Source organism: Lepeophtheirus salmonis, chromosome 10, assembly GCF_016086655.4.
Source record: "Lepeophtheirus salmonis chromosome 10, UVic_Lsal_1.4, whole genome shotgun sequence".
In the NCBI taxonomy this organism is placed as follows: Eukaryota; Metazoa; Arthropoda; class Copepoda; order Siphonostomatoida; family Caligidae; genus Lepeophtheirus; species Lepeophtheirus salmonis.
Genome location: NC_052140.2, coordinates 1,920,099 through 1,932,488, shown reverse-complemented (window position 1 = coordinate 1,932,488; position 12,390 = coordinate 1,920,099). Strand labels below are relative to the sequence as shown.

At 35.6% G+C, this 12,390-nt stretch overlaps 1 protein-coding gene across 5 annotated transcripts; it reads right to left on the bottom strand.

The window, feature by feature from the left end:
- Positions 1-278: 278 nt before the first annotated feature.
- Positions 279-7,352, bottom strand: LOC121125141 (uncharacterized). 5 transcript variants are annotated; one of them, XM_071891324.1, is made up of 4 exons: positions 6,821-7,349; positions 3,441-4,550; positions 2,520-2,703; positions 279-2,461 (listed from the first exon to the last, which is right to left on the bottom strand). In XM_071891324.1, exons 2-4 carry the CDS (start codon positions 3,499-3,501, stop codon positions 1,165-1,167), a joined length of 1,542 nt encoding a protein of 513 aa, XP_071747425.1. In that variant the 5' UTR covers positions 3,502-4,550; positions 6,821-7,349; the 3' UTR covers positions 279-1,164. The 5 variants fall into 5 exon arrangements, with proteins under 5 accessions (XP_071747425.1, XP_040576205.1, XP_040576206.1 ...); XM_040720271.2 differs by having other exon boundaries at positions 3,628-4,550; XM_040720272.2 differs by lacking the exon at positions 3,441-4,550 and having other exon boundaries at positions 6,821-7,352.
- Positions 7,353-12,390: the final 5,038 nt, after the last annotated feature.

The window sequence follows — 12,390 nt, the reverse complement described above, 5'->3', positions numbered from 1 at the left end:
TTTCCATAAAAAAATAAACCAAAAAAAAAAAGAGTACAAAACTAGCTAATTCAATATGGAATGTGAACACGTCGTTAGCTTTATTCTATCTAGCAGCCTCTCCTCAAAATGTACCACACAAATCATTTAATCATTGTTTGGAATTGTTAACAGCTTTGATAATTTAAATTCAATCAATCAGCCTCCAAATTGAGGGAAAATAAAGGGAAACAATGTCAGCTGACAATGATATAGACTGTAAGATAGCCCCGTGTAGAGAAGGAAATATTTATACAATATTTTAGGTGATTATAACTTTTTATTTTTTTATTTATTTTCAAGGGTTCGTTTTGTTGTATCTACATTAATGCACTTGGTTTTGCTTTGTTTTGTTTTTTGTATAGAGCAAGAGCATTTACAAAGATACACGATATATAGGTATATATATATATTGAAAACTAATAAAGACATTTGTATGAATGTATTATTAAATGACTTGAATGAATGTAATTAATTTTACAATAATAGAATAATATTATAAGAGTATCAAAAATAGAATAAACACTGTAAAATAAAAAAATAAAATTCGATGCAAGTATGTATAATATGATCAAGGGGGGACTTTTGTTAAGAAATATGTAGGATTATTAAATATGTATTACAATGTAATTAAAGAGAGATTGGGTGGGTGAACTATAAATAAACAGGTGACGAAACGAATATGCTCAATATAGGCTTTGTCCAAATATATATTGGCTAAAAGATAATTTTATCACTCTATAACTAACACTTGTAATTTCGATTAATTCACCCTTTTAACTGAATGTACAAGGTTAACTCTGGGAAGGAATAAAAGCCTCAATGAGTGCTCAAGAAGTATAAATGATTGCCTTTTTAAGCATGCAAAAATACAAATTCACAATCTACTTTTTGGTACAAGTTGGGCCTAGAAAGCAAATTGCATAATTGTATCCTCACACCCCTAAAAGCTCGGGCATTGTCACTTCTCTAGACTCATGGGTAGAAAAGGGGAAATGAGACCATTCGGGCTGTCAAAATGAACTGAATGGCAGAAAATGATAAATAGCTATGATAAAAAGCGACATCTATCGCGGGAAAAAAAGGAGCGTTTCGCCATTTTGTTTTATAGATATATGGAGGGAGGGCTAGGTTGAGTGATTGAAACTATAGTTGATTAGCTAGAGAGGAAGGAAGATGTGAGGAATCTTCGGATAAACCTTGGTGAGTGTGGTGATGAAGATGTTGGGTGAGGTGTGGAGGGGCTTGAACACCGGGATGAGTGATTGAGGGGACCGCCCCTGAGGAAGATGCTGAATTGTTGTTATTGTTATGATTATTATGTTGATGAGTATTATTATTATTATTGTTATTGGAGTTCGTACTCGTGGCACTTTTGAATGATGAGGAGGCCGCCTTTTTCCCTCTTGTTTTGGCATGTACTTTCGAATGACGTTTTTTCTCGTCTGAGCGGGCGAATTTCCGTCCGCAAATATCACATGTAAATGGTTTTTCTCCAGTATGAGTCCGTATATGTGTCGTGAGATGATCACTTCGACTAAAGGTCCGCATGCATATCCGACATTGAAAAGGTTTTTGTCCCGTATGAATTCGGATGTGCCGTGTGAGCTCATCACTTCGAGAAAAACGGCGATCGCAGTCTGATACGGGACATGCATAAGGGCGCTCATGCACTGGGGTTTTACTTGGACGGTTTGGATACTTCCGGGATCGAACCGGAACCAGTCTTATGGGGAGCTGACTTTGCTGATACACCTGGCTTAGGATTTCATGTCCTTTGCTTGTACTGGGGTTATAGTCAGCGAGAGAGGCACTGATGGCCTCAGCAACCGGATGTTGTTGGGGCTGTTGAGCTTGCTGCTGGGGCTGTTGGTGTATGTGTTGTTGCTGCTGTTGGGGATCTTGTAAAGGCTGCTGTGCTTCCTGAAGGAGAGAGTCTGTATGAAGGGGGTCCGTGGCAAACTCTGCTTTAGGATGTTGTTGCTGTTGTTGAGGTGGTGGCAGGGGGCCCACTGGGACTGCCTCTGTGTGATGCGAAGAGAAAGGGGGTTGAGGAGAAGTGTAGTAAGGGTATTCTAATTTAGTGTGGTGTTGCTGGGGCTGCTGCTGTTGTGGCTGTAGAGTCAATGGATCTGAAGGACATAGACGAGCCGTTGAGAAGAGACCCTGTTCATCTAGGATTGGATTTCCAGAGGAAAATGGTATGGATTTACTGGGTTCAAAGGATAAGGAGGTCATGTCACTAGGAGGAAAGGAGAGTAAATTGTGCTGCTGTGCATTTCGTGCGTCCTCAAAGCTCGTAGGACTTGGAGCTGCCGCAAAGGGTGAGGGTGTATGAGAGCCGACAGGGGACGCATCCTGTCCTCCAAACATGGAATTTCCAAAGGAGCTCCAAGTTGATGATGGATTGTTTTGTTGATTGGTAGATGAATCATCGATAAACCTGAGAGAGACAGAATGTAAAAGAGTTCAACACTCTCCAAGCACAAGGATCCACTTACCTAGTAAATGTGCCTTGTACTCTATAATGAATGCCATTGGGGTCTTGGCTTGACTGATAGGTCATATTAGAACTTTCTGTACTCGAGTCCTCTTCCAGTCTTTTGGACATAAGAATGGAAGACGAAGAATTGTTTTCGAATCGCTCGATTAGATCCTCCTCTTTCTTTATGTCCAGCAATAAATCTGGAAAATAATAAATGAAACTATGATTAATTGATCATTAACTTATTAAGGAACATTATCAAGTCATTATGAGACTCTATATAAAATGTGCAAGGGTCATTAAAGGACCCTTCATGGCGGGCGGTGGTACTGATAGTATACGTAGTAGTAGTGGTATGGTGGCAGCAGCATGGTGATGAGGAAATCATCACATTTCATTATTATATGAGGGCCTAACCGACTACTCTGACTCAATTACATACTTTTTATTCTTCTTTTTTTCCCCCCCAACACAAAGAACGAGTCTTTTATAGTACAATAATTCTATGGGAAATACACCTGTTCCTCTATTTCAATGCTCAAACACTTATTTAGCCCCCCCTAAGCCACCCCAAAAATAGGGAATTCCCATCAGAACCCCCAAATCAGACCATCCATCCCCATTTGAAACTTCAAATTTGTGCCCAAGGCCCTAAAGTGACTTAAATTTTTTCCAGGTGTGTATGACGCAAATATTTCAGGTTTTTTTTTTTTTGAAAAAAAAAAAGGAGAGAATTAACACACCAGATGTGCCGGAGTTTTGAAAATAAACATTAAATAATGCGGGAGAGGAAATGCGCCCGATTTTTTTTTTTTTTTTTCTAGGATTTATTATTTTTTTTCCTTTTTTTGAAAAAAGGAAAAAAAAAAAAAAATGGGACTTTTGAAATCTTTTTTTTATTATTATTATTAGGAGTAGTATTTGTAAAAAGACGTACTAACAGAATAACTGATTTTGCATGGATGACTGCAGTCAGTCAACGGTACATATGACGTCATATCTTATATATATATGGTTCTTGTTTTTTTTTGTTTTTTAAAGAGCAACATGAGGAGATCTACACTCCAACAGGTGGGGGAGACTGCAAAATGTTGATGAATAAAATGAATTTGTTAATTCCTTGCCTTTTGATGAGAGCTTTCTTTTTTTTTTCTTGAAAGAAATGGCTGAGAGGATATCTAACTCGTCCTCCAATTCCTCTCTCACCTCTTCCTCCTCCTTTTCTTCATTCTCATCATCCAGTAGATAGGCAAAACAAGGAGGATCTGAGAGAGTGATAATGTTTTCCAATACATCCAGAATCATTGCATTCGAGTCTGTGGATACGTGATCGTCCGTGCTATTGGTGTTATTGAATATGGTTTTTGTAGGCCCTGGGTAATTATTTGTGTTTGAAGAAAGGGATGAATCAAGAAGGAGATCCTTGAAAATCCTCTTTGGTGGATGTGGTGTTGACGGCGGCGGCGGCACACTCTTCTCGTCCTCAATCAAAGTAGATGCTAAAGAGGAAGGGTCGTCAACTCTCACTGGGGAGGAAGAGGAGGCGGGTTTTGAGGATATCTGTTGTTCCTCAATTTTGTGAGTTATATATTTGTTTAAGGAGAATATGGAAGAGGAGGTACTCCGACGATGACGAAGGCTCTAGAAATCCCTCTTCCCAGATTACTGCGGCCTTTCTTCCTTTCATATTAAGTATAGATGGATTTTCCTTTTCTTGCTGATATAGTGCAATATAGACACTAATTATTGAGCACTTGAAGGGATGAATAGTATGTTTGTTTGGAGTGCAGTCAAGAATGAATGAGAATTGAATAACTAAGTGAATGAATGGGCAAGGGAGGAGAGAGAAAGAGACTCTGGCCCTCAGGTGCGTCTTTCACTATGAATGAAGTAATGTACTTTTTTTTTGCTGTTCTTGTTATTGTCTTAATGGTTTTCTCTGTGCTTTTTATAGACAGTGACGTCAAAATGACGTCATAGGCTCTTCTTTTCTTTTTCCCTCACCACTTTAACTACTAATAATAATATCCTGATGAGGATGGAGGAGCTAAACGCAAGAGAGAAAAGTATATAAGTAAAAGCAAGTAGTAGTAGTCAGTTCACAGGTTGTACAAAAGAGAGCACAATCACACTTGAGAGAGAGTCACCACAAAAATCCTTAGTAGCCTTAGAGAGAGAGAGAGAGAGAGGATTCTTCAATCCTTGAGTGGAGGGGAAGGGGGACTTTAACAAAATATCACACCAATAAATAACATAATAACAACTTCACTGTGACTCTCAATCTGTGAGTTTAATAATAATGCCTAGATCTAAATGTTGCCACATAAGATTCATCTGCTTGTACCAAAATAAGAATAACAATAAACTTTCGCGCGCTCCTCACAAGTAAAGTAAAAAAAAAAAAAAAAAAAAAAGATAGAAAACTTCAGCAGTGAATAATAATAATAATAATAAAATAACAAGATGGAATTTAAAGCCTCAAATTAAGACACTAAATACGGTCCAAGAGCTCTAGAAAGGATCTCAAATGAAGCCCTACTCAGTAAAAAACCATTTTCTGTTTTTAAACTTTAGAAACGGTGACCTTTATCCGGATTTAGGAGATAATTAAGGCCGCGTGTGATTTCGCTACCTATGAAGTAGTATGTACTTCAAAACGACGACGACATACGTCAGAGTAAAGAAGCTGCAGGAGCAAGAGGGGGGGAGGGTAAACCATGATACTACTATGATTGTATTTTACCATCATTAGTTGTTCATAATAATATGTACATACAAGAGATCTATCTATGTTTCTTTCTTCCGTAAATTCGCTCGCAGAACAACTTTTATCCCGTCAGTTCGCGTGCGCTTATGATGATGTTATACCATATTTCTCATTCTCCTTGCATAAGAGGTTAATATAGTATCTAATAACAACGTAAGTTATTATTATGATACATAATAAACCATATGAGAAATAACCCATAATGACGTCATTCTCCTCATCCTTAAACTCATATGGTATGCAATAGGGATAGATCTGGGGGGTGTTTTATATAAAAAGGAAGGTAAAGAGGGGTAATAATAGTTTTGTCTCGGATAGAACCGGACATGAGTTTTTTAAAGATGAGGATAGACGCCACAAGAGGGGATTGAGGGGCAATGATTATGTTGTCATTATTTTGCATATCCAAATACTTTTGGATCGATTACCAAAAATGATGAATGAGACGCAAGGAGTCAAACAGTTAGTGACGCAATTCCGGGCTAAGTTTTTAAGACAGAAGATGACGTCACAAACAACTACTACATTCGATTTGTCACTCTTGTGAGGAGAGTCAAAAATACTCCATCAAAAAGAGAAGGATTCGAAACCATGGGGCTGTCAATGGTAGCGAGTAAAAACGGGAGGGTACAGCCCAATAATTAAGTATCCTAAATACCTTTTTAACCGAGGTTTTTTTGGGGTAATATATGAGGGGTTTTTTTTTCATTAAAGTTCCGGGATATTGGTCGTACTATAAGCGGAGTTGAGTTTGAAACGTACACTAGGGGGCCCCTGCAAACGCTGCATACTACCCGAACCAATCCCTAGTATCTATCTACCTATTATGACAATTATGTATAATAATGTAACTATGGAGGCTCTTCCAAATATGGAGAAGCACTTCACCCTCGACACAGAGGCCTCTCCAATACACAAGTATAACAATTAAGAACCATGTGTTCCTCATAAATAAAAATATATAGGTGGAGTAGTGATCATCATCATCATGAAACAACAGAACTGCCTCCTCAATGCTCCCCCTATTCTTTTTTCTTCTTCTTCTTCTTCTCTTTTGAGGATCTCGTAAAAAAGAATAATAATAAATAAATAAGTAATAACTCTCTGAGCTGTACATAGAACAAGTGTTGCTCTATTTAACTAATAAACAACCTTAATCCTTGACCCAAGGACTCGTGAGTTGATCCCAATCCATGGACTTTAAGTATCTAGGAGGCTTTACCTCATTTCCGGTCCTTTGGTCAAAGCTCATTAAGTGATTTTACAATTAAATACTCTCCAGATGTGCTCCTTTTTGGTTATGTACATACTCTTTTTTTTCCTTTTCTTTTTTTTTTTTTTAAATTGAAAAGAAGACGATGGTGTAACCGTAAAAAAAAGGAGAGAAACCCTCATTCCATGACGTCATGTTTTTTTACTACTACGACGACAACAACAACAACAACTACTACTACTACTATCAATAATAATAATAATAACATATCACAATATCAACAGATTACACCTGTGCCTGAATTTAAATGGTTTGATTGAAGAAGAAAAAAACTCACCTCTCTTAACGTGCAAATGAGTAAAATATTCTTCAAAACAAACACTGATTGATGGAAGGCCCATTATTCAAAAAGGAGTTACGATGAGGGATAAAGGGGGTTTTTTGCGGAAAAATAATTGCCTAAGGGATGGGGGGGAATTGATTCTTCTATCAAAATGTCCTTTTTAAGTGTAGAATCCGACTCATGGACTCTCTCTGTTGATTCACGTCGATGATAAATGAAGCACTGAGATGTCAACTAAACAGCTCCATAAGGAGAAATCTCCTCAAGTTAAAGGATGAGGGGAAATAAGGATGGTAGAGTCCTTTGTTATTCCGTTCGTCCAGAACGGGGTATGATGGCGGGGATGATGGGAATGGCGGAGGATATGGTGGCTGATGAAACGTAGGAGTCGTCAATACACACGAACTTTTCAAAAGTAAAACCGTGAATGAAGAAAAAAAAAGCAAAATTTTGTAAAGAAAAGTCAACTTTTTTTTTCGAAAAATTATTGGACATCTGTTTTTAAAAAAATATATTCCGAACTGGTAACATGGTTGCTTTTTATTATTTTTAATAAATATGAGCGCGCGGGTACCTATGTTTCTCTTCTCATTTTGTTTGAAGATTTTGTGTAGGTGGTAGATCCTCGGTACTGAGGAAAACCTACACCACACTTGTCTGTAGAAGAGCCCTTAGAACCATCATCATCATCATACTTATAGAATATACCCCAAAAATAACACAGGTGGCTTGTAATTACTCTTATTACCCATCATGAGAAGCTAAGGGGGTTCCCTCTCCAGGAGGAAGAGTCTCCGGGGAGAGCCTTCCTTGCCGCCGGATCTCCGAAAAAAAAGGAACTGTAGTCAAAAAATGAATTATTTGTAGTCTCCAAGATGTCCTCATTTTAATCAGAGTCACGGATGAGAAAGAAACAAAGGATCCGGGTGAATTATGACAATATGATTATTTCAAATATATTTTTTTTCCCTACAAAAAAAAAACCCTATATTTTTCACCGAATTTCAAAAAAAAAAAAAATGTCCTACTTATATCATATATCGTTTACAAGTTTTAACTTGTAACAACAGACTTTTGAATTACAAGCCATCATTTCATTGTAACCTACTGAAATTGAGGAGTAATTATACACGGGTGGGATTTGAACTGTATAATGTGCTATGAAATATTCATAACTCATTAGTACTTTTCATTAGAAAGTTAAAAGTTACTCAAACAATATTTATTATATACATCTTATGTACAAGTTCTAATTTGTATTCGTTAATTGTACAAGTTGGTACTCAAAAACTCAAATGACAAATTTAGAGTACTTGTGATCAGAGGAGATTAGATCGTCAATCCACGAATATTAGAGGCGAAATTTTTGAATAATTATATTAAAATTACAAAATATTAAACTTTAATTATCATAAAATAAAATATTTTATTACAACATTAGAGAAGATTCAAATTGGAACTACTGCTCGATAATTCAATAGCTCTATCTTAGATGCTTGATATAATAAGAATTTAATTTTTGAGTATGTAAATGAAAATTACCCATTACTAAATTTTATCTATGATTAAATCATGAAATAAAATAACCAGATGCTTAACTCCAACAGTAAAAAAGTCTGGATTCAAACTGCACCTCGCTGATAAGTAATTGAATGACTATAGATGATCGATTTATTAAGTGTGTTTTTGTTTTTTTTGACAATTTAAATGGAAATTACAAAGTACTGAATTATATTTATTATTAAATCATGAAATCAAAATGCCCAATTACAACATTCAAAAGATCCGAATTCGAACTGCAGATAGGGATTTAAGTAAATTTGTCATAGGTGCTCTTCATAATAAGTAGGTCATTTTTAACTATTTAAATGAAAATTACTAAAAGACAATACTATTAAATAAAATAACATGGGATCCAATTAGAACACTCAGTAAGTCTGGATTCAATCCATGTCCAGCCATGGATTGAATATTACTTAGATTTCCCTTAGACGACTCATATATTATTTTTTGACATTTTTTGGAACATTTATAATTGATCAGTTTTCTGTGCCAGATTAGATAATCAAATACACATAGATACATAAGAAATGCACTATTTTAAAAGATTAATATGAAATGATTGCATCAATTAATAGTCGGTAATTAAAACAACAGCTGTTGTAATTGAATAAAGCATAATAAAGCGTAGAACTTGTAACTTATACCTACAAGTATTTAAACATTTATACACAAAATATGTGGCCGTCAACAACAAAACAAGCTAGATTGATTACTTGCTTGTTTCTGAGCCTGGATTATGTTTACGAATTATTGTTAATTTCTATCAACCAATTAATTCATATTATCTCATTGGGTGCGTCGTAAATTGCACTTAGAGTAGCCAAAATTGATAGATTTTATGCATGAAAGATCAATAAAAGTATCTAAAAATCAAATAAGGGTTCTAAATTAAAGTATAATTTCTTAAGTCATCCAACATATTTGCATACAAAACCTAAAATTGACTCAGATATGGGGGCAGTATGTATTAATTTGAAGTCAAAGCCTGGTTCTTATGTGCGCATCTGTTTGAAGAGAAAAGGTTCGAACTAGGGATCTTCGGTCAGAATCCCGTTTTCCCGTGGTTTTTAGACCTACTGGAAATTCCCGGGAAATACTCCATTACATTAAAGTATTTTTCAGAATATAAATTGCATATTTTTTTAATTTGATATGAAGTACCATTTACATCATTCTCAGGAGGTTTTATATTCGTTCAACTCTTTGCAGTAATAGTTTAATACATTCGCAAACATATGAAGCCCGTCCACACAAAACCATGCTAGAATATTTTTTCTAAAAATTTGTATTCTTAAAAGTATGATAAATTGACCGATTTGATGCATTTGAAAGGGGCCATATAGGGCCACTATAAATATGTTTAATCAAATAAAGTTTTTAAATTGTAGTTAGATATATTGGGTATCTTATATCCTCCCAGTAATTTGCATATAAAGCTCACAATTGACTCAAATATGTCTATGAAGAAAGAATTAAAAAATTATATGTCTTTTCTCCTTTTTTGGATATTGTTCAATATTGTTTTTATGTAACCACAGGAACATATATATATTTATATGTATATATCGTTCAAATTGCCGCTCCATGATTAAAAAAAACAACCAATGCCGTTTGACTTGTACGTACATACATTCATAAGTAGAAAATGCTGAACAGATGTGAAAACGTTGCTACTAATCATTTGATTTTTTTTTGTTTGTTGAATCATTAAGATTTTTTTTTTTTTTTTGAAAAAATAAATAAAAATCTAGTCTGTCTTGAAGAAAATATATATTATATTTACGCTCAGTAATGTTATACTCTTGACTCATTCATGAAGCTATCTATTTTTGGTTATTTGTGACCTTGCAAGTTTGTTATAGTATAATAAATACACATGGTTTTGAGAAAAGCATACATACATTTGGAGGGGCTCAGAGGGGAACGAAGAAGGTATTCCATGGATATCTGTCTATCTAACGGGTTCTTACAAAAAAAAAAAAATGTACAAAAAAGATAATAATAATTGCAGATCCTCAAACAAATGACAACGATGAATACTGTACTCATGTCAAACCCTTGTCAAGTTTGAAATACATTCAGTTCGTCATTGATTCCAACTTTATAAATGTACATATGTTATTTGGGTATAGTTCACATGGGTAGCAGCTATTGGTGTTGAGACTCGGTCGAAGATCAAACTTGGTCTTAAGCAAGGTTGGTCTCCTATCGGTCTAGCGGTTCCTGTTCTTGAACTGCTAGAACTGACAAAGTGGAACGGAGGTCCCAATATTTTCTTTATAAGTCTCGGTTCTTGTCCTTACTTTCTTTTGCTGTGTTCTTGGTATATTTATAACCTTTTAATATAATTACCGAGTTTTCCAATGATTTTTTACGTCGCCAGGGTGATACAGATGTATATGCGTTCCAAATAGCTAAGGGCTTCCTATGGATCTGTAAAAGTGATTTTAGGCACCACATGTTGTAAATAAAATAGGAAAGGGGTGGGGTAGATTATGGATCCAGGTATGCTACTAAACTTGTCGGGGCCCTATAATAATCTTAAGGCGTTGTTTCCCAACAATTAATATGCCAAGGCCCCCTACACGAATATATTATTAGCTGAGGCCCCTCATCGAAACATGTGTACTATGTATGTGTAGACTAAAAGCAATCCTCAATTCTCCATCTTCCTGGAACCCTAACCTCAACTCACATTCCCACTTTAAAAACCATTGCTTTAAGCAATCTTAGTTTTCAGTGCCCCTGCCTGAACTTGATGGACTATGGACTTTCCGTATAAGGTAGCTGCGGCCCTGTTTGTATCAAATATTATTTCCGGGGCCCGGATTTTCTAGAGACGACCCTTGTTTTAAGTGCATGTTACCAAACTGAGCCCGTATAAAAAAGAACTGAGGCCGAACCCCTTGAAATGAAAGAAACAAACCCAGGACCAAAAGACGCTGAACCTGAACTGGACACAACCTTGGTCTAAAGTGATTTATTTCTAGTAAGATTATGACCGATATTTCCCCAGACCAGTGGCAAATGAACCATACTAGTCCTTTGTATATAGACTCATGATCTCGGATCCGGGACTTTGTCGTCCTTATAATCATCATTTTTGCTTTATTTTCTGACTATTTTCCTCTTCTTCTGATCTTTAGCTGAGATTCAACAGTAACGGGTAAAAGTAAAGTTCGAACTTGTAATGTAAATACATAAGAAAACGGTGAATATGACATACGGCAAAATCCCCAAGAGACCAAAAAAGTATGCTGCAAATTTACCTCCGGGAAAACGTTGGTGCAAAATTACTAGTCACGACGCGATTGGACCTATTTTAAAATAGACCAAATGACGTATTTATAAAGCCTATTAGAATCAATATAATAACATATAAAAATTAATGCAGAATTTTATAGTCTAAATTGTTGACACAACAAATGGTGACGATTCAACAAGAAAAGTTTTATCGTCAACAATAAAAATCTAATTGTATTATTTATATAATTGAAATGTAATGTCTATTACATCACATCAGCACAGACCCTGGGATTTATATATGATATGTAAACCTTTGTTTTTATTTCAGTTCGGTTTAAACTGATTAATCTCTAGAAGTATTTGGACCTCCCTAATATAATTAATAGTGTTGAAACTAGATCCAAGACAAATTTTTTATTTTAGTTTGGTGTCAAATGATTCTTTTTAGACCCATTCGGACAAATATTTTGGTCCCAAGCAGTGGCACAAGATCTATAAGTGCCATTGGCCTCCACCTTTGCAGACGGAGTGGAATATTTAGATAGTAAAATTGTAAAGTTAGGTTATATGACATCATCATTACATCACAAGTTTTCCTCCCTCACACTCCACTTGCAAATATATCTCAGCACCTCTGGGCATGACCCTAGATCCAAATTCTGACGGTTAAAATCGTGGAACGATTTTTTGGTCTCATTATTTATGAACAAACGATTTTTTTTATGTTCATATATACCCCTTAGACTGGTTTATGA

Bases quoted from the DNA above. Each gene is read 5' to 3' on its own strand.
- LOC121125141 (XM_040720271.2), bottom strand. From the start codon at position 3,808: ATGATTCTGGATGTATTGGAAAACATTATCACTCTCTCAGATCCTCCT. The intron at 2,704-3,627 runs GCAAGGAATTAA...ATTATTTTCCAG, and splicing joins AAGAAAGCTCTCATCAAAAG to ATTTATTGCTGGACATAAAG. The intron at 2,462-2,519 runs GTAAGTGGATCC...TGTCTCTCTCAG, and splicing joins GTACAAGGCACATTTACTAG to GTTTATCGATGATTCATCTA.